The sequence below is a fragment of the Pinus tabuliformis genome, chromosome J (genome assembly GCF_031772625.1).
Source record: "Pinus tabuliformis cultivar Carrire ecotype Pingquan chromosome J, CPIR1, whole genome shotgun sequence".
Lineage (NCBI taxonomy): Eukaryota > Viridiplantae > Streptophyta > Pinopsida > Pinales > Pinaceae > Pinus > Pinus tabuliformis.
In genome coordinates, this window is record NC_142295.1 from 579364870 (window position 1) to 579392036 (window position 27167).

Consider the following 27167-nt stretch of genomic DNA (forward strand, 5'->3'; position numbering starts at 1 on the left):
TAGATTTCTCAACATGAACTTCCTACGAATTTCAAGTGAATTTCAAGTGAATTTTATTATACCTGTATGTGTTTGAATTCGGCTTGATATTCAAAAAACCCCATTGGACAAATTCAGTGAACTTCGTACTTGAATGATTCTGTTCATCATGTTGACCACTACGTGTCAATGACCCATAGCAGTACACCCCCTTTTTTCGCAAAAGGGATAGCACTTGATCGATGTGTTCGTGTCGTACAACTATCATCAACAACTTGACTTCCAAGATGTTATGTAAACCCTTTCTGTTGAAGAAAATGTAACTAGGTTCGGTCTTCATAATAACATGATCTTTGTAAATGATGTAATAAAAGAGAATAAATTATTTTTGTATGCCTTGCTACATGGGTTTCATGAGCAAGATGTGTCATAGGTCAAAAGACTTCTTCTTGATGTCTTTAGGAATTTATTATTATATCAAAGAGTCATGTCATGTGTAAAGGAGCTCTTTAAGAGCCTATGTAAAATGTATTTAAGTGAAAGCAGCCCTCCAAGACCAAGAACAATCCTCCATTGGCATGATCAAGAAGTCTGCAAGCAAAACAAAATAGAGATCATCATTGTCGGCTTCAATGAATAAATTAAATATATATTTAAATGGCACGTCGGCTCGACACAAGGTCACGTCAGTTCAGAGGTTCACGCCGGCTTGCATATATGACACAACCACTATAAATACCCGTCTAGTGTATCCGCAATTGCAATGGACAAAACTCACAAACTCTCTCTGAAATTTCGCATATGCTAGAAGGAGCAGAGCCGCAGGCATTTTCGGTGAAGGGCTTGACTACACCTCGGATGGGTATAAGGCGTAGTCAAGCTAAATCTCAGTTGGATAGAGCAGAAGGAACCTCGGATGGATAGATAGTCTCAAGATAAATATATCTCTGCTCTTTCGTAAGTACAGTATTGACATAATAAGTAGCTGCAGTAACAACAGTGATCCTACAGTTGTTATGACAATCTCGACATACATGCATACATACATACATACATACATATATATATATATATATATAATCTCAGTCACTGTCTCAGTATACATTCTCGGCATAATCATGACAACCTCAGCATTCTCTCCAAGCATAACCTCAGTCTCGGCATATCATTGATGGAGCGCATCTAGGTGATATTTCTGTAGCAGTCTCGGCATAATGAACAGTAGTGAAGTAGGGCTACATTCTTAGCATCACTATATAGAAGATCTTTTCATATACCATCTCGACATTCAGATCTGTAATGATATTAACGTTCAAGTTAGACACAGCATATGATCACTGTATATATTGATATCAAGGAATGATCTCTGTGATATACAGTCTTATGATAGTTATAGGATCATGAGTCCTGATCTCGATATAACTCTCTGAATGGTGGTATAAAAGATGATCTCACAAATTTGATCTCAGTGGCACTGATGTGAATATACATCAATGATGATCTCAGTGAAAGGAACAACAAGTGAAGATGCAACAGTAGGGTGTTGACATAAGCCTGGTAGCAGTGATGATGATGATCTCAACATTGGCAGAATAAGGGATTGATGTCTTGGTCTTGGAGAGGCAGAATGTGTCAAGGGTCATGGTCTTGGTATTTGTCAATTGGAATCTCTATAAGAAGAATTTTGTGCGGGTTTTCCTCTCCAAGAGGGAGAGGTTTTGGCCCTGGCAGAAAGCCAAATATTTGTGTTCTTGTCTCTTTTATTTTTGGTAGCAGTTTGATGTAGTAAACACTCACACTAATAATGAAAGGAAGATCAAGCTAAGATTAATTGTTCAAATACTTCACAAATTGTTATCAAGATAAGAAGAATCCACTTAATTCTGAATGCCCTAGATTCTTCAACATGGTATCAGAGAAATGGTTTCAGCAGTCAAAGTAAGGGCAGAAAAAGAGACCTTCAAAACATCAAAGCAGCTGAAAGATCTCCAAGAATACTTCATCTCGAAAAGGATCGAAGTCCAAGAAGCAGTCTACATCAACAATTATCATCAGCAAAGGTTTTGGAGATCAACAAGATGAATCATTCAGATCACTGATCTGTGGCAACAATTTTGATGACTCTTACAGTTTCAATGACTCATTCAAGATCTGTCATCTCAAATCATAAAATGCTGCAAAAATATAACTATGTCAACAGCCTGCATATTAAGATAGCTCAAAGAAAAGAAAGGCAATCTTTCTATCAAGGACCTCATCCGATGGAAGCATCAAAATTGCCTCATCAACAACCATCATAGTCAGGGTGAAGATCTCATCTTCACATATCAAGTAAGTATCTTTTCATTCTATAATCAAGTTTGGTTCATTGACTTCATGGTTGCAAGGAGATCTTTAGGATAGATGGGTTATCTAAAAGTCCTTGCAAAGAACACGAAGGATTGACAGAATCCTTATGAAGAAGAAAAGTCATTGAAGAAGTCTCCTCTGAATTTATGAGAAGGAACTCTCAAAAGTTTTTCTCATCTCTATGAAGCAAGAAAGGAGACAGAAAAGAAATACATGAAGTGATAGAAGAGGCACTTTTCATGAGATCTCAATTACGAGGTCTGGGAAAGGTGATGAAAGAATAATCATCATTGATATTAAGATTAAGCAAGGTAACAAATGTCCATGGACAAGGAGGTTACCTCGATCAACAATTTGTGGTCTCTATGTCAGATAGAGAAAGACAAGTTGATAGGACTCAAATAAGTGCAGATAAGTAAAGGATTGTTGACCAGACAGAATAGTACTATGGAAGAAGAGCTCATATCACCGGAAGGGTGGAAGAAGCTGAAGGGATCAGGGAAAGAGGGAATAGTAGATCTCCATTATAAGTGAGATGGTGTCCCTCTCAAAAGGATCCTATCAGAAGTCCTTGCAGATGTGACCATGATAAGAAGATGCATCGTGGCATCCTGAACACGAGCTCGTATGGATCATGAAGGATATAGCTCCTGGGAATCTCACTGTACATTGAAGGAAAAGAAGAAGTCATCTAGGACAAAGGAAACATTTGCCAGATGGGGATATACTAGATCATGAAGGATCTCTGATAGAGATTTCAGCGGAGGATCTTCGAGTCCGGAAAGGCAGCAAATGTTTCAGCAGAAATTCCAACTCTTGGATCTCATGAGATGGTGGTTCAATGACATGAAGAATGAAGCAGATCAAGGGATTGAAGAACCGTTCAATCAAGGAAGTTGTTGAAAGATACCTAAAGAAAAATAAGGTATGTATGATTATAATTGTATTTGTATTTGATATTGTGATGTCATGTTCTGTGGTTGCAGATAAAATGGATCAAGCATGATCAAGAAGAAAAAGATCTCTCCCTCTAAAAGGATGCAGAAAGTCAAACTAGATGAAATCAACATAATATGTCCTCATAATGTAGTATGAGGTAGTTGATGACCATTGAAGAACTATGAGAGTTCCTGGGAATAAAAGACATGAGGATGAAAGAGATCATGAAACATGCAACCATGACGAAGGCAGTCAACATCTAGAGGATCAGGAAGACTTGACCAAGAAACCTCCCGGAATGATGAGTAGACTTTGATGGAAGTCTGAAAAGATGAGGACCCTTGACAACAGATATCATTGGGAGATGTGTCAACAAAGATGTAGGATGATTGATGCCTACAAAAAGATGTCACTGAAAGAAGGCCATCACCAAAAAGATAATATGTTATTTGTTTTTGGTGTTTGGCCTCTTGGAAAAGTTTGGGTATGTGTGCAAGATCTTGGAAAGGAGAGTTGTGAAGGATGTCACAACTGTGTGTTCCAGAGCAATCACTGTTAAAGAAAAGTGGAGACAAATGAGCTTATGAGGGAAGCCCCAAATGTGAAGCCAAGGAGGACACTTGCCAGGAAAGAAGGAATGACATGACGGAGGAAAGTAATGGATGGTTGAACCCTACATGTGAAGAAATTGATGACATTGAGGTTGTGGATCGTCAGTCAACTAGAAGACCCTATAAAGTATTGATAATAGTCCTTGTGTAAGAGGGAGTTCTGGGAAGTTCCTATGAGCAAAGGAACTCGAGCAAGTTTCTAAGTAAAGAGAAACTTAGAACTCGTCCCTGATTAAGAAGGAGAGTCAGACACAACATTCTTGTCTTCAGTTTGGAAGAAAGAATGGAGGATTGTGTAATCATCTAGCATTTGACACTCTTTGAGGATGTGGTAGGGCATCCAAGACAAGAGTGGGCAAGACGACCGATATTCTTGAGGGCTAGGAACCCAAGATGAGAATAGTCCTAGTAGGGCATACTCGAAGAACACCCGGTGGGTATGACCCTAAGAGAAACAATCATGATGTGTCTCTATCTGTCGTTGGTCTCACCAACATTGTGCTCTGATCTAAGAGAGAGATGGAGCTGGCAGTCAAGGCCTTCCTATATGGAAACAACGTTGGTTGAAATGATGCTATAATAGATGGATTGCAAATCTGATTCTTCTTATGAGAAATTCTTCAGATTGAGAATCACCAAGTACCATTATGAATACCTCCCTAGTTAAGAGGGAGTGTTGAAAAAAATGTAACTAGGTTTGGTCTTCATAATAACATGATCTTTGTAAATGATGTAATAAAAGAGAATAAATTACTTTTATATGCCTTGCTACATGGGTTTCATGAGCAAGATGTGTCATAGGTCAAAAGACTTCTTCTTGATGTCTTTAGGATTTTATTATTATGTCAAAGAGTCATGTCATGTGTAAAGGAGCTCTTTAAGAGCCTATGTAAAATGTATTTAAGTCAAAGCAGCCCTCCAAGACCAAGAACAATCCTCCATTGGCATGATCAAGAAGTCTGCAAGCAAAACGAAATAGAGATCATCATTGTCGGCTTCAATGAATAAATTAAATATATATTTAAATGGCACATCGGCTCAACACAAGGTCACGTCGGTTCAGAGGTTCACGTTGGCTTGCATATATGACACAACCACTATAAATACCCGTCTAGGGTATCCGCAATTGCAATGGACAGAACTCGCAAACTCTCTCTGAAATTTCGCATATACTAGGAGCAGAGCCGCATGCATTTTCGGTGAAGGGCTTGACTGCACGTCGGATGGGTATAAGGCGCAATCAAGCTAGATCTCGATTGGATAGAACAGAAGGAACCTCAGATGGATAGATAGTCTCAACATAAAGATATCTCTACTCTTTCGTAGGTACAGTATTGACATAATAACTAGCCGCAGTAACAACAATGATCCTACAGTTGCTATGACAATCTCAGCATATATATATATATATATTATCTCAGTCACTGTCTCGGTATACATTCTCGGCATAATCATGACAACCTCGAAATTACAGTGAAGGGTATTCAATCTCAAAAGCAACCTCAGATAAGGGTTTGGATCTGCCTCTAGTAACCTCGGCATTCTCTCCAAGCATAACTTTAGTCTCGGCATATCATTGATGGAGTGGATCTAGGTGATATTTCTGTAGCAGTCTCGGCATATCATTGATGGAGTGGATCTAGGTGATATTCCTGTAGCAGTCTCGGCATAATGAACAACAGTGAAGTAGGGCTACATTCTTAGCATCACTATATAGAAGATCTTTTCATATACCATCTCGGCATTCAGATCTGTAATGATATTAACGTTCAAGTTAGACGCAGCATATATATATATATATTGATATCAAGGAATGATCTTTGTGATATACAATCTTATGATAGTTATAGGATCATGAGTCCTGATCTCGATATAACTCTCTGAATGATGGTATAAAAGATGATCTCACAAATTTGATCTCAGTGGCACTGATGTGAATATACAGCGATGATGATCTCAGGGAAAGGAACAAGTGAAGATGCAGCAGAAGGGTGTTGACATAAGCCTGGAAGCAGTGATGATGATGATCTCAACATTAGCAGAATAAGGGATTGATGTCTTGGTCTTGGAGACGCAGAATATGTCAAAGGTCATGGTCTTGGTATTCGTCAATTGGAATCTCTATAAGAAGAATTTTGTGCGGGTTTTCCTCTCCAAGAGGGAGAGGTTTTGGCCCTGGCAAAAAGCCAAATATTTGTGTTCTTGTCTCTTTTGTTTTTGGTAGCAGTTTGATGTAGTAAACACTCACACTAATAATGAATGGAAGATCAAGCTAAGATTAATTGTTTAAATACATGACAAATTGTTATCAAGATAAGAAGAATCCACTTAATTTTGAATGCCCTAGATCCTTCAACACTTTCTGCATGTGTATAATGTAAATAATCTCAATAGATCCGTGTCATGTATATAACAACCTAGGTAAACCTATTTTTCTAGTGATGATTTTCATTCTGGAAAGTTTTTTGTCTTATCGATCCATTCTCGAATGTTCGACAAAGTTTTCCTCTAGTCTTACCCCAAAGCTAGAATGGATTTTGTCACTAGGATCTTAGACGAATCCTAGTGTTCTAGATCGAGTCTATGTAAAAGTAATTTGGGAATAATATTAACTATTTGGTTAGGTCATTTTATTACAAATTGCTTGGTCTGTTGGATTATGTTTGTCGCAGAAATGGGTAGTCTGTGAGGGTCCTAGGTAAATTCTAGGTCCTAAGTAAATTTAAATTCTCCAAAGGCAAAATTTGTCAGTCCTTAAAAATAAAATTTTGAAAGGTCCCGGGAAGAAGGTAAATTAATTATTTTGCTAAATTTTAAACCTTTGATCCCTAAGGGTTAAGTCAAAGTCAAATTTTTGGGGAAATTAACTCAAAAAAAATATTTTTGAGTTAATTAAAATGCATTTAATTAAAAATTTCGAATTTCCCCAAATATTTAAATATTTCGACGGATGAAATTAAAAGAAATTTTAATTTTCATCAACGGTCGAGATTGCTTTGACGAGGATCACTTGAACCAGCCGTTGGAGAATTTATCTTAAATAGGAATTCATTTGTTAGTTGATCCATCCAACTTTTGAGTTGTATGCTTAGCAAGAAGCTCTTGTGTAATCTTTTTCTGGATAATAAAGAAAGACTTTGGGGTTAAGTTCTGTTGGTGTTACTCTTCATGGGAATACTGTAAGATGTGTTGTTTTCATGCATAATTTTTTCTAAAGCCATTGATGATAGCTTCTAAAGAGTGATTTGAGTACAGGTATCTTGCTCAGTTGTTGGGGTTTGAATAATAATCTAAATTTTGAACGTAATAGCAGGTATCTCTATTTGTCTAAGTTTTATTATTATTTTCTCGCTCTATTTTTAATGGTTGGATTGAGTTTTGTAGGGAAATCTTGATTTTAGATCCTCGGGCATTAGGGGAAGTTTTCAGTTGGACCAGCCAACTCCCGATCCGTGTTTTCTGAAGAGCCCAGCAAAATTAATCTCGGGCTTATCATAAGATTTTTATTTTTATTTTGATGCATGAGGGTTTCGAGTTAGCACCTTTAAAATTTAAAAATCTTTTAATTTATGTGCAGCATAATGGTAGATCTAGCTAATTAGAGCCTGCAGTTTGTAAATTTTGTAATTATTTTTCTAACGTGGGTTTTTCTGGGTTTTAGTTTTTATCATTGTATATATCATTTGGGTGTTTTCTTGTTGTCGTGCAGCTACAGATTTGAGGAAGAAATTTGTGTAGAGTCCAGATCTAGGCCCTGGAGGGTAAGATTTGGATCTCTGGGGTTTATCAACATAATTTTCCAGGGATATTATTCAAATTTTTGCAGTCCAAGGGTTTGAAAATTTTAAATCTGGAAATTTTTATAAGGGTTTCAAGGAAATCTGAAGCAAAAGGATTCAACATTTTAATCAGAATTTCTGGAAATGTTTTAAAGGGTTTTCTGGCTACCATTTATCTATTGAATGAGTTTTCCGAATTGCTGCCTGGGGTTTTTTTTTTTTGCTGCAGAAAATTTCGAATTTTTTAGAGAACCCTCTATTCCCCCATCCTCTGCCATTCTCCATCTACTGCACCTGCACAACAAAACAAACATTCGATTTTTTTTTTCTTTGCTTCATTTGTATGCGTTAGGTTAGGTTTAGGTTTTATTTTTATTTTTTTTAGTTTAGTTAATTCTTTTTTATTTCATTTGATTTTTTTTAGTTTGGTTAACTTATTCCTTTCTTATTTTAAATTTGATTTTTTATTATTTGTGTTTGTTAAATGTTTAGTTTAGGATTTGAGTTAGATTTATTCTTTAGATTCGTTTTGATTTAAAATTTGATTTTTTATTTCTATTTTTTGTCTTGTTTTGATTTCACATTTTCCTTTTTTATTTTTACTTATGATTTTTTATTTTGATTTTGATTTCCTTTCATTTTCTTTTATTTTTTTTATTTTTTATTTTTCTTTAAAAATTTAAAAATAAATTAAAAAATTTTAAAAACATTAAAAAATCTAAAAATTAAAAAATTTCATTTATGTGACTTTAAAATTCCTAAAAGAATTAAACCAAAAGAGGATTTGCGCTTTCACATTAAAAAAATTAATATGGCCTATAGCCCATTAAAATTTCAATTTATTAGCCCTTTTGATTTGTTTTACTTTTGTCACATTAAAAATTTAATTTCTTCATTTACCATATTAATTACCTAAGGAATAATTAAATTGTTAATCTAAAGTTCCTTGGTGTCCTTTCGTGGTAGTGATTTCTCTATTATCAAGTGCAATTAATGTTTTAAAAATCATTGACTATTAGAGAATGATAAATTATTCTAGATCTAGGTTATTGAATAAAATCATTTTTAATCTAGAATCATTGCTTAGCAGTTAATTTTCATAATTCTTCATGGGATTTAATTGCTAGAATATATTGCAGTTTTGGGCATTTACATTTAATCGTTCATGATCGTCACTTTCGCCACATTTATAAATTGCTCTAGGTAACTTGTTTTTATTTATCTATGGTTAATTGAATATAAAAGCACTGGTCTATAATCATTTCTATCTCATGGTTGTGTCTTGGTCGTATTAGTGTTTGATCTATTTATCTCAGTTAACCAGGACTCATCTACATTCGTCAAGTTGTCCATCTTTAAGTCTCCTAGAGCCTGTGTTTCACAAGCTATCCTCATTCATTCACCTCAGGGACTACCCCCCTTGACTTGTCTAGGAGAGAGTCTAAACGGAGTAAGGATTAGAGTGACAACCCTTACTCCGAGCGTTGTCGTGGTGCCTAGACACTCTGTGCGACAACACGTCGAACACTGAGATGGCTATCAAGTCCATCCAGTGGGGCCGAACAAGAGGAACAAGCCATCGACACACAGGGTTGAGTGTAGTCAGTGAATCGTGAGTGGGTGCCCGCCATTGGAGCAGAGAGAGGGTTAGATCATGGCAAAGTTCCTGCAAAGGATCGAACACAATGATCACCAAAGAAACAGGCCATGGAGAAAGGAAGTCAGTATTTAGATCAAAGATGTTTAGCTTTCTATCTTCAAGATGTGGTCACTCAACAACAACAAAACTTATAGATCTAAGCCCAATTCCACTACATGGATGTTCCAAATTATCTCAATGATTGGAGGTGACAACCACCTAGCAAATACTCTAACATAGATATACAAGGCAATAGGTTGGTGAGACAATGACAACTCTCCTATTTTGTCGAGAACAACCCATTTTCATGAGGTCACAAAGGAATAGTCACCACACTGACATGAAACCAGCCAATCCAAACTGAACAGTGCCCATTACTAGAAAATTAGAAATCCTTGTTTGTTGTAGGATGTTGGAAAAAATCACGCAGGACACTCATTTCAAGCCATTCCCCAAAGGACATTATTAGAATTTGCATTGATAAATTCACAGCGACTGGTGATGACAGAGATATATCCTCTTCTGCTTCTACATCTACTACAAAGAAGTGGCTTGCTTCATTTCTCCTGTTGCATAGTAATGTATTCCTTTCTAGGGATAACATTCTGGATTGACACATTTAAAACTAGTCACCTAACATGGGGACATGGGTATGTAGAGAATGGTGTGAATTGATCGGAAAAGAGAGTGGCCAACTCAGGTATAAATACTAGTCTATAATCATTCTATGAAAGGTCTACCAGGGCAGCTGATATAAGGTATGCAGATTGAACTTATTTACGTATTATCGCAGTGGCCAACATAAGAATCTAGGAAGGTCAGCCCTCATAAACGCATGTATACATCACTTTTGATGTTTTACAGTTTTACACTCTTATAGAAAAACTTACTTTTCACATTCAAGGCAAGGCTGGAATGCAATTTTTATCATCTATTATTATTTGTGTATGTCATGCCTGAATTCTAATTACTTACACAAAAGTATGCTCAGTGCCTGTATATGCCTATGGTGAAAATTGAAATACAGATCACTTGGAGCTGAGACTTCTGATTATAGAACTGTTAAAACTTAAAACTAAACTCAAATAATATGAACCACTAGAGATGAAAGATTTAATTTTATTGAATTTAAAGGTCATTGCTATGTTTAACTGCAAGGGAGAATTAAGCACCATATGCCACAGTAACAGTTAACCACATTAGCATTCAGAATCATCTCGCCTTCCTTAATTTTTCCAAACATTGGCCTAAGTTAGTGCTGCTTCTAGAATGATGTACATGCTTCACCTTGCTTTCAATATATAACAATGCACATTTGTTTAATCCATAACCCTTGTGCTGACTAGATTGGTCGTAGGTTCATTTTAATATTCCTTGTTCTTAGAGCTGTTCGTGTCAGTTAAATCTCCACTATATGCTTAAAAAGAAGCATTGAGTTTGCAAGTTCTCCTGGAATAGAACAAATTGAATAGATTGCAAATCTAACACCCTCAAATGCCCATATAGAAGACTATGGACATATTGATATGGCAATTTCATAATACAGCTATCATACAAAAGATGGAGACCAGAGGTCCTCTTCTATTCATAGTGTTAAAATAGGAAAAAACACTTCTATGAATCAGAGAACAAACCCAACAAAAAACATTAAAATGAAATACAAGATTAAACAGACCTAATTGCAAAAGGGACTTCTCAATAGATGTATACAGTAAAGCCCTTTTCTCCACCAGTGCTTTGCATTCCAGAACTTCAGAGCACTCAGTAATAGGGTATCTTATCACAGTCGAAAGTAACAAAGCCACCCGCCATAATGCCTTAATTTTGATCAGAAGCAAACCTGCAACAAATTGAAAAAGAGAGTATCAACAACACATTGCATCAATTTATTACATACAAGTTACTAAAAGTCATATGCTTTCAATGTCATGTAGTTACGGCTTGATCCAAGGATGTCAGCACTAGTGTCTTGGATGACGAAACTCCCAATATATCTACCCAAAAGAAAAATGGTGCAGTTCCTGAAGAAGCTCTTTTTTCTAGTATGAAAGCTTACTGTAAAGAGGTTTAGTTTTTAGCATGCTCAAGCTTGTTGGCTTTGGGACAGAGAGCTCAGTCTAAATAACATTTGATATTGATTATTTCTCCTGTTCTGAAGAAAAGCAGTGAAACAAAATTGCAGTGGTCTTTCCTCTTCTTAAGCAGTTAGTAAAGCAAAAGGGATCACATATTTTTAATACTTGAATTGACTTGAAAACCTATTGCTGGTGGAACTTTTTGATAGTATAGCCTGTATAATTCAGCACTTCATTGTGGCATATGACTATATGACAGGAAATACTCCTCCTCCCTGCGCTGCTTTAACCAAATAGAAACAAGTGGGTATAGATTGAAGTATCATCCTGTTTTGACATATAACAGTTGGACATCTGTATATAATCTACAATTTGAGGGTGAAGTGCCTAGCTGGGGGAAGTTCCACCCCCACCTCCCTCATGTTCCTGCTCCCAAAGCTCATTTGGGGTGGGTTTGTGCTCCTGGAACGCTTCCCTATGCTCTCAAAATGATTCCCCATGCTACCAGAATGATTCTTGTCGCTACCAGCCTTCAGGAGAAGAAATTAGAAATTGCTTGTGGCAAGAGGCTTAAGAAAGCTCAATAGATGGTAGAATTATTTGCCCTTTTCACTTTAGAATCTAGATTTTAGAACTTAGAATTATTTGTCTTTATTATGGGCTATTTTGTAAAGTTGTAAACATTAAATGACAATTGAAGTTTCAACTGTTAACTGCATATTATGACTCTTTATCCATGATATCCTGTTTCATTTCATGGTTGATGTTTCTGTGAAAGTTTGTGATGACAAACATTATAAGTTGAAACTCAAAACTTGAAGGCTAATGTTATGGTTGATCATTTGATGGCAAAGCTATAACTGCTAGATGGTTGATTTTATTTGTGTACTAAATGGTTGATGCTGTAATGAATATCATTAATCTACTACAAAATCCCTGCTTTCATATATTCTGCTATAATTCCCCAATCTGCATGCTTTGTTTGAATAAATCTACATCAAAATATATTAAAATATATATTATATAAAAAACACCGTTAGAACACTTCTCTCAGAAAGTCTTGGAAATTGATCTTTCATGCACACCCTTCTAACAGCTATGGCTTGAAGTGCTTGCAGGAGCTATGTGTTGCATGCGTTAGAACATCAATGCAATTTCCATGCATAGAAAACGCAAGGCCAAAGTATACCGGTTAAGAGAATGTGTTTCCTCAGATGTCATAGTTTTGAATCTAAAGGGAGGGTAGGGTATCTACACTACTGTAGCCTAAACAGTCAAATCATTGCATGTAGGAATCCCTTGTCCCACAAACAAAGGGGTCTTGTTACCCCTCATGTCGGCAGGGGTACATATATTTTCAGTGTTCACATTGCATTAATCACCATTGTAAGCTCAAGGTCACAAGTCAAAATCCTTGTAAAAACCATGTTGATCTTTGCACTTAAGTATCCTAGACCTTGTGATGGTAAACCATGGGTTGTCCTTTTGGGCTAAGTCCTTAGTCCCTTTGTCATGTACAAGTCCTAGGATTGGGGGATTGTAGATGGATCTCAAGGGGGGTCATGGTTTAGAGAAGCCTTGGTTATGTAAGGATGATCACTGATGTACAAGCCAATCCAGCCCACGGCAAGGTGCAGCTATGTCTTATCGCATGATTATGAGTCATAGAGTCTGTATGTGGCCACGGCCTTGGAGCAATTTTCCTCAAACAACTCTCAACATGCTATTCTCATAAATCCAAAATTTCACATTTCTCGAGGCAGTTCACATTTTCCAATGCACGTGATCTTGGAAGTCAAAAAATCAACTTAGTCTCACAATGCACACAAAAACTTTATGACATGCCACGTTAAATTTTTCCAAAATGTGAAGGAATCATCAAAAAAATGGCAGTCAAAGGTGGCCCAACAGTAATGTAGACCTTCCAAGTGCCATAACAATGACACATCTTAACAGAATTTGACATGCAATATGTCAAAAGTCGTCTACAAAATCAATCTCTTAATATCCAGGTGGCAGATTCTCCATTTTCCCTAGTACATTGGACATCATCATTTATTGCATGATGACGTCCTCATATGATGCCACGAGAAAAATCATTGTAATTAAAAAATAGTTTTGTAATTTACTTAGTCTCTAACATGTGGATAACAAGCAAAAAATTATTATTTTTGAGAGATAGGTTGAACTAGCTATTAACTAACCATTAGAAAAGAAATTATAAAATGCTAGACTCTCCTCTATTTCAAGTTGTTGTGTAAATGAGATCATTTTTATGCCACAATAAAAGAACTCATTTTGCAAACCTTTGTGTAAAAGGCATTGTGTGGGTTGGATTTTCCTATATTTCTTTTTCTTGATCTGTGTTGTATCAGGGCTTAACATAAAAAAGCTTCCATAATAAGGTCACACAGTAGTTGGAGGGGCAATCCATTGAGGGGCTACATAGTCATGGGAAAAGGGTCGACTAGGTGCTAGTCTATTTCATCCTTTTGTTGTAGGTGGATCATTTGGATGAAGGTTCAACCAATCCTTTTGACAAGATTCCTTCAACCAGGAGAAAAGTAGCATTCACCATATAGTTAACCTGAAGATCGAAGACACCACGCTAGGGGCCACTCCCAGTTGGATCTAAAAGGTGTGGATATTTTTAGACATAGTTTGGGCAAAATTATCTTTTGAAGACCAAGCCCACTTCATTATCCAAAGTGCATGATCGACCTAAGAGGAATTGTGGTTCACAAATCGACATCCTGAGGTAACGTTTGCGGCAATAGGTAAGTCACTATTCATCAACCATTTATTTATAAAAATCCAAAACATTTACTTTTTATGTTTTAGATTAATTTCATTGACTAGCTTGCTCTTTAAGATTTCAAGTTATATTTTAACAGGGATCAATATACCATATTTTTGAGCTTTGTTTCCATACATATTTAGCAGTATATCGAATTATCTATTGCAGATATGAATTATCTTTTTGTTGTAGCATAACAGATCTGATGGGTTTTCAAGGTTGCAAGTGTTTTACATTGAAATTTCATACGTAGGATCTATATTAATTATACTTGTTAATCTCTCACATTTAGAGTCTAAAAAGCACTATTTTCCCGTTGTTATAAGTTTAATTTCTTTGCTGGAAATTTACTGGGCAGTGTACCTATTGTCACCCGAAGTGTACACCCAACACGACAACGCTCAAGGCGGGGGCTATCAATCTAATCCCTGCCCTCTTCGTTTAAGCTATCTCCTAAATGCAGGCTAAGGGGGGTAGTATGTTTGTCCGCAATTTTGTCAACAGTCCGAGAAAGTAGTGTACAAGGAAGTCGAGAAATTTTTTCAGAGATCAAAGTCATCAGTTAGCATGAATATATCATTCTAAACCCAATTTCTACGATGTCTATTGTAAATGATGCTAGTATGATCATTTAATTATGTAACAACACCTAGGTAAGCCTCTGATTTTGGCAAAGGATTGCATCCTAGGAAGTTTTTTAATCTCCCTGAATTATGTGTGTTTGTAAACACGCCTATTGCCACCCAAAGTGTACACCAAAGGCCACAACACTCAGGACAAAGGTTGTCACTGTAAACTTTGTCCACTCTGTTCTAGCTATCTCCTAGGCAAGCTAAGGGGGGGAGTCCCTAAGAAGTGAAAGACAGATGATGAAAGAAAAAATGTTGGGAACCAACAAGTTCTAGGAGATGCACTGAAAAGCTACCTTATTAACTTGACTTAATTAGATGCAAACAAGATTTGAGCAATGTTTAAGATATTCAATTAAAATTAGACAAACCAGATTTAAAGTTATGAGACCAATGCCTTTAAATACAATGCTCAGAAAGAAAAGACTTGCAAGATAAATGATCACCAAGTAACAAGATGATAAATGTTGCTTCAGATGGATGATCGACCAACTTATATGAAATGCAAGATGAAACGAGATGTTAAAGACTTAAGCACTTAGGTTACGATTTACTCTGAGCTAAATTTCAATGAAAATCCCAATTATGCAGATGCTCAAAATACTCAATTTAGGAAATGAAAGATATACAACTTTCCACAAGTCCACGATAGAGTATTCAGTAAAAATGCTGATCACAATTACTTGAAAATTCCAAACTAATTATGCAAGAAATATCCGATAATTCAAATAAATAAATCCACACTTAGAATTAATTAAACAATGAGCAATCTCAATAGATATCAAGCACTAAAATATTTAAAATCCAATGCCAATGATCATGAAACTTAGCTGAAGCATGCAAAAGGCTTAAGCACTTAAATTTCAAAAATTAATTACCAAGAAAAACCATGAAATTTAAATGCTAATCAAATAAATACTTCTTCAAGAAATTCTGGAATTAAAATGATTTTCTTAAATAACCCAAACCCAGAAAACTATATTCTTTCTCCTATAGTCAAACTTAGAGATATTTAAAAAAAAAAATTATGTTGCCTTGACTATAGAAATTCTTTCTCAAGCCTAAAGATTTTATACAATCAAAAGAAAACCCAAAAATTGATTTTTCATAATTTTATGTCACAAAAATTTAAAGAAAAAAAAAAAAAAAAAAATTCTTTAATGTGCTAATGTTAAAATTTTTAAACAAAATTTTAAATTTTAAAATTTTTTAACTTTTAAATGTTAAACTGTGGTTTAAGATTTAAAAGGGGCAAAGCCACTTAACAAAAAAAAGAAGCTTGATTTTTTTTTGTTTTGCAAATAAGGTAAAGCCGAGGAGCGAGAGTCGAAGATGAAAGGAGACGGGAAATGAAGAAGCGGGAGGACGCAAGGAATGGGCAAACGAGGGAGCAAGAGGATGCGACTTAGGCAGGGAAGAGCTGCAAGGAGGGAGATGAGTGCAGGCTCAAGGGGCGTTCGAGAAGGATGCAGGTTAGGCAGGGAAGTAAAGAGGAAAGACAACAAAAGGAGATGTGACTGCGCGCAGAGGGAGCTAAGGCCACGGAAGGGAAAGGAGAAGGTTGTGGGAATAAAGATGCAGGTAGGGGGTAAGGGTACATGGACAGGAGGGAGAAGCAAGGGTTGCGTGAGGGAGAAAGGAGCTCACACAGATCTGAAGATTAGGGTCGCGTAAGGTGAAAGAGAAAACAGGGATGAGGGTTGTGTAAGGGAAAAAGTAGAGAAGAGAGGAAAACATGGAGGAAATGAGGGCTTCAAAATGCAAAAAACGCAGAGGAAATGAGAGCTTCAAAATGCAGAAAACGCAGAAAAATGGAGTTGCAAGGAAAGAAAACGCAGAGAGTATGGAGGGTTTGCATAGGGGGTTTCAACCTCAAAAAAACTTGAAAAACTGAAAAACCCTTGCCAAAAAAAAAATTTCCACTCCACTTATTTTATGAGAAAAACCCAGATCTGAAAAACTTAATTTGATGATTTTGAATGAAACTTTTCCTGTAAAAATTGTTTCTGAGACAAGATCTTGCCCTCAAGGGCCTAGATCTGTCTCAAATCATGAAAAATCTCCTTGTAGAACTTCATATTTGCTCCTGCACAAGCGAAAAACAACAACCATAGACCCTATACAAAAATCTGAAATTAAACCCAATTCCCAAGTTAGAAAACAAAAATTAAAAAGTTTTATTTTTCAGATATATACACTTATATCACAGATCTATCAGATCCAAGGAGTATGAGTCCAACCCCCCTCCCAGACCCATAGATTTGAGACTCTTTCTAGTCAGATCTAACAATTTAGCACAATATTTTGAAGATAAATATTTTTTTAAGTTTTAGGTACTAGCCTAGGACACTTGTGCAAGATCTAATTCGTTAGATAAACTAGGAATTTTAATTTGGAAGGCTCTCCAAATCTTAAATTTCACGAGTCGTTGGTTCAACTGAGAACTTTCCCAAACGCCCAAAATTTCTGAATCAAATGATTTCTGCACACTTATAAAATAAGTCGTTAAACCAATAGAGGTATAAAATAACTATTAAATCTTTAAAGATTAGAGATACCTGCTAATCAATTAAAAATCTTAATGTTATCTTAAAACCCAACAACCTAAGCAAGATACTTGTGCAATAGATTGATCTACAAGAGCTATTAACCAACAGCTTATAAATAAGATCAGCAAAACTTTAAATACAAGTTACCATAAAATACCAGAGAGGAACACTATCATCAAGTAAAACCCCAAAGACTTTGCGTTGTATTATTCCAGAAAAGTTTATATGAGATTCAAGAGTTAGTACATGATTCAATGATCGATTGATTTCAACGACAACTCACCTCTAAATTATAGATTAATTCTCCAACGGCTAGTTGGTTTGATCCCCGTCAAAGTAATCTCGATCGTTAAAAAAGATTTAATTATCTTTTAATCTCCTCTTTCAAAATTATTTTATTTTTTAAGTAAAACCCCAAAGATTTTGTGTTGTATTATTCCAGAAAAGTTTACAAGAGCTTCAAGAATTAGTACATGATTCAATTATCGAATGATTTCAATGACAACTGACCTCTAAATTATAGATTAATTCTCCAACGGCTAGTTGGTTTGATCCCCGTCAAAGTAATCTCGATCGTTAAAAAATTTTAATTATATTTTAATCTTCTCTGTCGAAATTATTTTATTTTTTGAGGAAATTCGAATTTTTTATTTAATTGAATTTTAATCAACTCAAAATTAATTATTTTGAGTTGATTTCCTCAAAAATTGACTTTGACTTAACTATTAAGGCTGAAGGGTCCAAGTTCTCTTGAAATTTTCAATATTCCTTTAGTCGGGGACTTCCAAAAATTAATTCTTCTAGAACCCATGAATTTTTTAATTTGGAGAATTAATTTTTCCCAGGACTTAAAATTAATTAAATTTCTAGCTTATAATTTTAATTTATTTTTGCCAGAAAATTTAATTAATTGACTCATGAGGGGATTAATAATTTTTCCAACCCTCAAATAATTTAGCCATGGTGTCTAAATATGAGGGACCATGCACTAAAATATTTTTTACATCAAGATATTACAATTTAATACATGAAGGGGGAACACTCGTTCGTTATAGACCCTCAATTATTTACCCAATTCTGCGACTCAAATATGATCTAGTAGACCAAGTAATTTGTAATAAAACAATTTAGCCAATTAGCTTAAATTACTCCCAAATTACTTTACAGAAGACTCGACTAGAACACTAGGACTTACCTAAAATCTTGACGACAAAATCCACCCTAGCTTTGGGGTGAGGTTGGAGGGAAAAACTTTGTCAATCATCTGTGTTTAGAAACACACATGAATCGATGAGACAAAAAACCTCCTAGGATAGAAATCGTCACCAAAAAGGTAGGATTACCTAGGTTGTTACATACATAGATGGTCTTACTAAGATCATTTACATTATAAACTTGCAGAATGGGTTGACAACTTTTACAAAATGATGACTGAAGATGATGATGAAATCTAGATAATCTTCACTGCCTGAGCATGATGGAATATGCTTGCGAAAATGTACACTGCTATAAGGTAGTTGACGCGGAGTGGTCAACAATGCCTAATCGGCAAAGTTTTTCTTCCAGCTATACCGCAAAGCTAGAGTGGAATTTGTTGACAAGGTCTTAGGTGTATGCTAATGAATGCCCTTCTCACCCTCTGGAGACCCTACTAGCCCTTCGAAGAATATAATTTGCACATAGGAATATTATTATTTTAACGTTGGACCATGTCACGTCAAAAAGTACAAGTCGGCCTAAAGGAGGAAATTTGACCTCATCAACCACATATAAATGCACTTAAGGTCACATCACTTGGAGGCATCACATCACATCATCCATTCATCTTCTTTCATTCGTACAAGTCTGAAAATTGCAGTGTCTGAGCTCACACGTGCGAAGAGGAGAGAGAGAATCATGTTGAGTACGTTGACTTCTTGTTTTGACACCTTTGACCAGCGTTGACATTGGGTTTTGGACTTGGTTTGACTTGGGATTTGGATCTGTTCTTGGAGGCCGAATTCAGAAGGTCAAATTTTTCTGGGCACTTTGACCTCATTTGACCATAGACCTAAGGCATCTTTGACCGTAGGGTTGACATTGATGTTCACTGATTTTGAGGCAGAATTTTGTGACTATTTTGACCAAGTTTGACTGAGGGAAGGAGGCTGAATTCTTTGCTACCTTAACCGAACTTTTTGGAGCACTTTGACTGTTCACTATTGATTGGTTATGGCAGAATTGATTGCTATTGACATTGACCAAAATTGCAAATTTGAAGTTTGACCAGATTTAACTTTTTTGCTCATATCTGACTGGATCTTGGTTCGTTGATTTGACTAGTCAAGGCTTTCACCTTTGACTCATTATTGATATACTTGGACTCATAGTATTAAAAACCAGAACCAGTGATCGGACCAGTCCACCTAATAAACCAAGTTTCACATTGGAACTGGTCAAACCGAGACTAGTCAAATCTCAATCAACCGGTTTATAAAAAAAATACATGAAATAATTATTTTTTTATAAAAAAAAATTATTTTTAAGATTTAAAACCATGATTCCAAACCAATAGAGACAAAGTATGTGAAGTTTGTTCATCTATATACCACATAAAGGTGAATATATCAAAATGGCACCGAGTGCAATACATATCATCGACAAATACATAAGCAATGAGGCTCTAAATGGCCTATAAAGTCCAAAAATAGTGATACAAGTTATGGGGCCATTGGCCTACTACAAGAAATCTACCGTATATATCAGTGATCAACATGATCATTCCTCATCATGATCAAACTCATCACCACTACTAGACACAAGATCATCAACAAAAGCTACATAAACATCATCTGGATCAGAATCTAAGGATGCCTCAACCTCATCTGCAACCTCAGTAGTAGCATTGCCACCAATAGCAATAGAAGTGGACCTAATGGAAGCACGAGTTGGTCGAGTTGCACGACTAGTGCCTTCTATTGGTTGTTTTCCATTGCTTCATGCGGCTATTCATTCTGGTTCTAATGGCACTACCAAATTTGCTTCATCCCTCTCCAAAGCCATGTCGATATCAAAATCAGCATCAAACTTAGGATCTTCAGTCTCCTCCACCCATTCTGATGTTGGATCAATATCATCCAACACAATGGGATCTAGATCAGGTCTTTTGTTCATCATTTGGTTGTGCCTTAGTCGAAGGTTGTATTGCACGAAAACAAGATCATTTAACCATTTTTGTTCCAAATGATTTCTCTTCTTTGTGTGTATGCGCTAGAAAACAAGCCAATTATGCTCACAACCTGAAGCACAGCAAGTTTGGCTAAGGACTCTAACTGCAAACTCTTGCAATTGAGGACATTGGCCGCCAAATGACTACCAGCAATGTGCTGCAAAGAAAAAGACATTAATTAGTAACTTAATTCATTTCATTACTTATTTACAAGTATTTACAAACAATTTGAATTGTAGATTTGTAAACAATTGAACTTTAAAAGAAAAACAAATTGGAATGCTTACCTAGATGATCCACATCTCTTGCCATATTTGCCATTCTTTTGCCAAGGGTACATGCTGCCATACTGAAAAGAGTAAGTTGTTTATGTACTTCCAACTGGTCTGCGTGGTTAGGGACCATGCGCTCCAAGCAATCATACAATCCATCTCTAACGGCCCCAACCTGCAGATCTCTTAGTCAAGCTTTATAATGATACTTTGGGTTCAAAAAATACCCAACTGCATGTATACAACAATGGAGTTGAGTGTTCCATCTATTATCAATAATCTCCCATATATGCCCATATTTTAGCTAACTTATCCTTGTAAGTTACCCATATCTGCTCCTTTGCATGATCCATAGACTCATAAATGTAGCCCATGGCCAATTTTCCCCATCCACCATCTATAGCATCTTAACAAGGGGCTCGGTAATTTTCACAAGCTTTGCAAACCTTTTCCAAAAATAATTGTCAAAAACTTTCTTTTTGGTGTCTTTGCCATCTTGTCTACAAGCCCGCCGAGATGAAGTCCAATCATTAGAAGCTATGTTGCACGGGTTCCCGCACCCGAGGGTGGGGTTCTCGAACCCGTCCCGAGTTCCCGCACCCAAGTACCGAATTCGGGTACGGGTTCTTCCCAGAGGAACCGGGTTCTTCCATGAAGAACCGGGTTCTTCAAAAAAAAAATTGGGTTCTTTTCCTTTAATGGGTTCTTAAGGTTCTTCGGGTTGGGTTCTCTGGGTTATTTTAAAGGCTTGCCGGAATGAATGTCACAATTTCTTGTTGTTTCAAACTGTCTGCAACATGAGCCACAACTGTCAGTCCACTTTTATACACTCAATTTGCCTCCTATAGCTGCGCCATAGTCCCTCCTCCTTTGTTGTTGTCAAACACTGAGCTGTAGGGCTTGATTCATGCCATTGCTTACACAAAACAGCTCATTGTTCACTAAGGAACAGACCTCGGCCTCCCTATGCAGACTCCTATACCTAACCGAAGCCCTAAACAGAGATGACAATGCCACAAACTTACCTCTACTCAGCCCAAACTTGTTAAATTTTTAATTTTTTATACTATATACTATAATATGAGAAGTATATGTTTCAGTTCTTTTAACCTGAAATAGTTGCAATTAGATTAATAGAGCACAGAAAATCTTCATCATTTTTTGCATTAATGAATGGCATTACATAAATGCATTCTGTTAGCGCTTGAAATTTCACCTCAGGCTGAGAAAGGCAAACCTCAAGGCAACATCAAACCACTTAGCCTCGTAGCTAGCCCTACGGGGCTGGAGAGGGCTCTCTCCGGTCTATCTCAGTGAGATCTTCAATGGAATGAGATGACCAATAGGGTAACACTGATTTTAGGCTAGTAAACTGATCAAAAATGTTGATTTGGGGTTTTTTAGGGTTTTTGGTGGCAAATTGAGGGGATGGCAATTTTGGGTGCGGGGATTGGACACAGTTTCTGCAGGGGGTTCTTTGGGGCGAGGTAGGAGACAGTATTGATGCCTTTAGTTGAGGTGGATGGTCAGGAATGAAAGGTGAGGAGCTAAAGAGAGCAAACAATCACTTTGAATTCTCTTTAGACAGTAGAAAACATTGAAATTAAACAAACTTAAAAGCAGAGCATGGCAAGCATGAATTCTTACTTTAACACTTCATTTGTTTAATGTGCAGAAGTAAAAGAAAGGAAATGAGTCACATAACAAGCTTACAAGTACATTGAGAAACACACCATCAACACATGAGTCCACAAGAATCCCAAAGAGGACTGCAAAACCCTGGTCTTCCTTAGCCAAAAATTGCAGAGATACAGTGAATAATACAATGATAGCTTATCCCTCAAGAGTCCAACCATGAAAATGAGCAAGAAAGTACATAATATAGATGATCTAACCTCTTTCCCTGCATCCATGGGTCGAGCTCACTATCCTAGGAGCTGTTTCAACCACTTCTAAACTAAGCACTACAAACTAGGCAGTCAAAACAACTTGCCTCTATAAGCTAGGAAACCAATTCATTCATTTAATATTTACCCTTTTCATGAATGAATCTTCTAGAAGTGTTACATAAGAGTGAAAGTGTCTTTAAAGTACAATAATTACATCAAAGATAATCATAATTCACCCCAAAAAGTCAAACTGGGTCAAACTGCGTTTTTTTGAGCTGTACAGTGCATTTTGGAAAAATCTGCCTGACGGGTCGCGCACCTTTGGAGCCACTTTTGGGGCACTTGCAGGTGTCCAAATTGGGCAAGAGTAGGTTTGTTGGAAAGGTCTGTGAGTCTACTTTCCAACCCAACTGGAATTTTTGAATTTGGAGTTCATTTGCCCTGTCAAAAATCAAATCTCCCAAGACTGCTTTCTGCAATTCAAAAAAGTGGCAGAAAGTCATTTTTTGCTAGTTTTTTGACTTTCTGGAGGGCCCAAAACTTCACCAAATCTCAAGTCCATCCATGATCATGTGTAACTTTGCATGACAAATCTGGAAATGCTGAGTTTTTGCCAAATGGAGTTGCGATGATGAAGGGTCGTGCGGGGGGTGAGACCCGTTAATGAGCAAAAACCTGTAAATTGCCTGAAAAATCAAAATTGACCCAAAATTTCAAAATTTCTTGGATTTGTGTTGTGGCTAGGCTATTTAGTGCCTTGATCCTTCAGTGAAGCCTCAGCCAAGATACGGAAGGGATTGGGCCTCTTTCTCCGTTTAGTGCCTCGTCAACCGCCTTTGAAACATTTTCATCTTTGCCTTGCACACATGCATTCTTGCCCAGTAATGGTTCTTCATGTTCCTCAGCAATTTCTTCTCTTGTTGGCCTTAGCCAACAGCCTCTCCAAGTGTGCATTGACCCGGATGAGCATGGTCTCCCGCTCCATTGGCACTAGATCACCGGGCCTTCTTCGGTTCAAGATTCGGTCACTACGGATGCTCCACAACTCATCAAGAAGTTTCTCATCCTCCAACTGTTTGTTGCGCTGCTCCAGGTATGAGATTGTCCATTGTGCACCTTCTAGTCTCTTTTGCAATACCTCATTTTCAGCTCTAAGGTGCTGAATGATCTCCTTTGCCTCTTGGCTCGGAGAACTGGCCTCAAGATCAACAAGCTCAATATCTGGAACTCCTGATGGCCCCTCATCAATCATGGGCTGCTTGCCCCTCTGTGCTGCCTGTGCTGCTGAAGAGAGCGAGGCCCCTTCCACCTGATGTGGAGATAACACTCGCTGAGCTGATGATGAAGGCGAGACCCCTTCCACCTACTGTGGAGATAGTACTCGCCGAGCTGCTGCAAATAAGGCCCTCGGGCCTTTCTGATAGGTAACCAAAGGTGAGGAGCTGACATGTCTAGTGACAGGGATGTCATGCTGCTGTGATGGTCCTCCCTCCTCGTGAACAACCTCAGGATGTGGCGAGGGTGGTGCTGTGAAAAACTCACGAGAGATGAACTCCTCCCATGAGATGCCCTGCTGAGCCAACTGATGCAATACTACAAGCTGAATCAAACCATAATGGTACAGGCTCCTATACTGCTGTGCCGGGCTCTTCCTCTGCAACATGGGCACCATCCTCTGAATGTTCTAATAGAAGAAAACAGGGATGTTCATGATCCTTACTCGGGTGAAGTGCATCAAGAGGCGAATATGGTATGAATATACCTGTGAAAATCTGCCCTCACATGGTAAAATAGTGCATGATGAGCCTCATCATGGAGCATACTCGCTCCTGAGAAACTTGAATGGAAACACACCTGCCAAATGTCTCATGAATGGTGGCCGGACAAAAGGCTCAAAGTGAACACTATCCAACACCTTGCGCTTATTCCACACCTCCCCTACATTAGGTATCCCTGTGGCATGTGAGATCAACTCGGGTGTCAATGTAAACTCTACCCCTGCAAGGTTGACATGTCCATCATGCAAGTGTAAAACAAATATGCGAGCCAACTCTCTGTGGTGCTGAATCCGAGAGATCCTCTCACAAAACTCATAGCAAGACATATACTGGAAACATGTGACTGCCATAGGACAAGCCTGTAACTCTGCTAAAGAGGTGGGCTCCTCTCGCCTATGATGACCACCCTTTCCACCCTTATGAGGCCTCCTCTGTGCCTCAATCTCTGAAGCTGATGACTGGTCATCACTTTGCTCATAGGTTTCGGTTTTTGACATTGTTTAAGGAGCAAAGTGGACAAACTGTGCTGCTGTTTCTGCCTGTAAAAAGCTGATTTATATGTTGTTTCAAGGGGACAAGGAACATGAGGGAAATGTTAGGGGAGGGACATTTTTACAAGGAAAATGGGAATACATGTATATAACAGGGAATTTAGGGAAAAAACACTGCAAACATCACTGCACATGCATCATCAAATTCATGTGTTTACATGGGCATATGGAGAAGTAGGGTTAGCGTTTGAGTTTGTTTTTTTTTTAGTGTTTAGGGAGAGGGGTAGGGTTTGTATTTATTTTACAATTTAGCAAGGGGAAATTACATGGAAATACAAGGGAAGTGAAAAGGGGAAAGAGGAAAATAATTACAAGGGAAAAACATGAACAACAATAAACCCTAGCACATTTTAATAATCAAACATTGCAGCCATATGGAGCCTCTTCCTCTTGCACAATTTGATCTTTAAACACATTCATGATGTCCTTTAAACATAACCAGCAATCATTTCCAAGTTTAGAGAACCTACCTCAAGCAATTTGATGATTTGGAGGGTGCTTGAACGAATTTGGAATGAGTTTGGAGGGAGGTCGCTGACGGGTCGCGCGCCTCACCCAACGGGTCGCGAGCGCCTGACGGGTCGCGCCCGTTATGAAAATACACTGCAGGTTGAGCTCTGACGGGTCGCGCGCCTGGCCTGACGGGTCGCGCGCCTGTCCTGCTCCTAATTTCGACCAGTTTTCACTCAAAATCGCTTGGATGCTCGCCCAATCTCTCTTGCAAGTGTCTTGGATGCACAATGAGAGTAAAAGGAGGGAGATTGGGTCTTTATAAGTTTCATTTGAATAAATTTCATGCTCAAACCCACTTTCTAATGTTTCTCTTTGACACTTTATAAAACTGACTTTTTGGTTTCCTTTGTCCTGAAATTGACTCATTTAGTGCTTTGGCTTGATTCTTTTTGCAGGGAGATCATCTGAGGGATCTTGGCAAGGGGACCAGGGTTGCATACTGTCCGCTGAAGTCTTTTGAAATTTCATCACTTTTTACAAAAATTTGAAAAATGACCTTGGCTTTAAAAACAGAGTTTTTAAATCCAAGGTGAAAATTAAATGTACAAGATAAAAAATTTCGAAGAAACATCTTTACAATCATCCCTCTGGCTTGCTGAGCACTTATTGACCTTCAGAGACATGACCTTGTAAACATACTTGACCAAAACCCTAGACCTAGGAATTTGACCTCAAGACAAGACAAGATAAGCTTGAAAGAGCTTAATGACTGAAATGACCTGATCCAGCAATGCCAAGAGGGGGACAAAGACACCAGCTCCTCCATCAGGGTTATGGCATGCCTAATGGGATGCAAAAATTGACACTGATGAGACACCTATTTATGGAAATGCAAAGAGATTTGATCGCTGATGGAGGGCTCAAGACCGACTCTAACATTGGCTCCAATGGGGATGGTAGCTCCTTGGAGGTACCAAGAACCTTAGACCTCTGGGAGAGCAGACCAGTGCTTTATTAACATTGGGCAATGGAGTCAACTTTTACACATGTGACCAAATTTGGACAACTTTATTTGACTTTGACCTTTGACTGAAATTTAAACTAACTTTGACATAAACCGACTCACTTTACGCAGAAAATAGACTGACTAAAACAACTTTAAAAACTCACACCAACTAATCACCATTTTCAGAATTATAGCCTTCACCTCGGGCCCCAAACTGAAGATGGGAGATCAGTTCACACTTGCTGCAGAATAAAAGTAAAATGGTAATTACAATGAGAGTGATTAGAGCAGAAAATGCTCAAGCATGATATCTTTTGAGTAGCCGGCCATTCACCGACCCACCAAGACACTCATCATCGTTCATTTCTTTGAGAAGAAAAGCATTTGGACCACGGTATGCTGCAATTTTGTAGGGACCTTTCCACAAGTTGTCGAATTTTCCATGTTTCCCTTTGTCTTCATTTCGGGCATCCCATCTCAAAACAACATCATCTATCTGAAAATCATCTGATTTGGCCTTTTTGTCATAGATTTTCTTTATGCGCTCCTGCAACTTAAGGGAATTTTGATGAACCTCCTCTCGTGTCTGCTGTAAATGAATCATTTGACTAATCCGCCGTTGCATAGGATCCTCCTCACCACCAGCTTCTTGAAACAACTTGGC

At 37.5% G+C, this 27167-nt stretch overlaps 1 protein-coding gene across 5 annotated transcripts in view; it reads right to left on the minus strand.

Annotated features, from left to right (window-relative positions):
- The window catches only part of LOC149228306 (tRNA nucleotidyltransferase cca2-like), a 315926-nt gene that overhangs the window by 77287 nt on the left and 211472 nt on the right, over positions 1-27167 (minus strand). For all 5 annotated transcript variants that reach the window (XR_016247860.1, XM_089378148.1, XM_089378147.1 and 2 more), the window contains exon 13: positions 10972-11136. Coding sequence is in view for 4 of the 5 variants with exons in the window: in XM_089378148.1 (XP_089234274.1) it covers positions 10972-11136 (165 nt within the window). In the remaining variant the exon portion in view is untranslated. The remainder of the gene's footprint in view (positions 1-10971; positions 11137-27167) is intronic.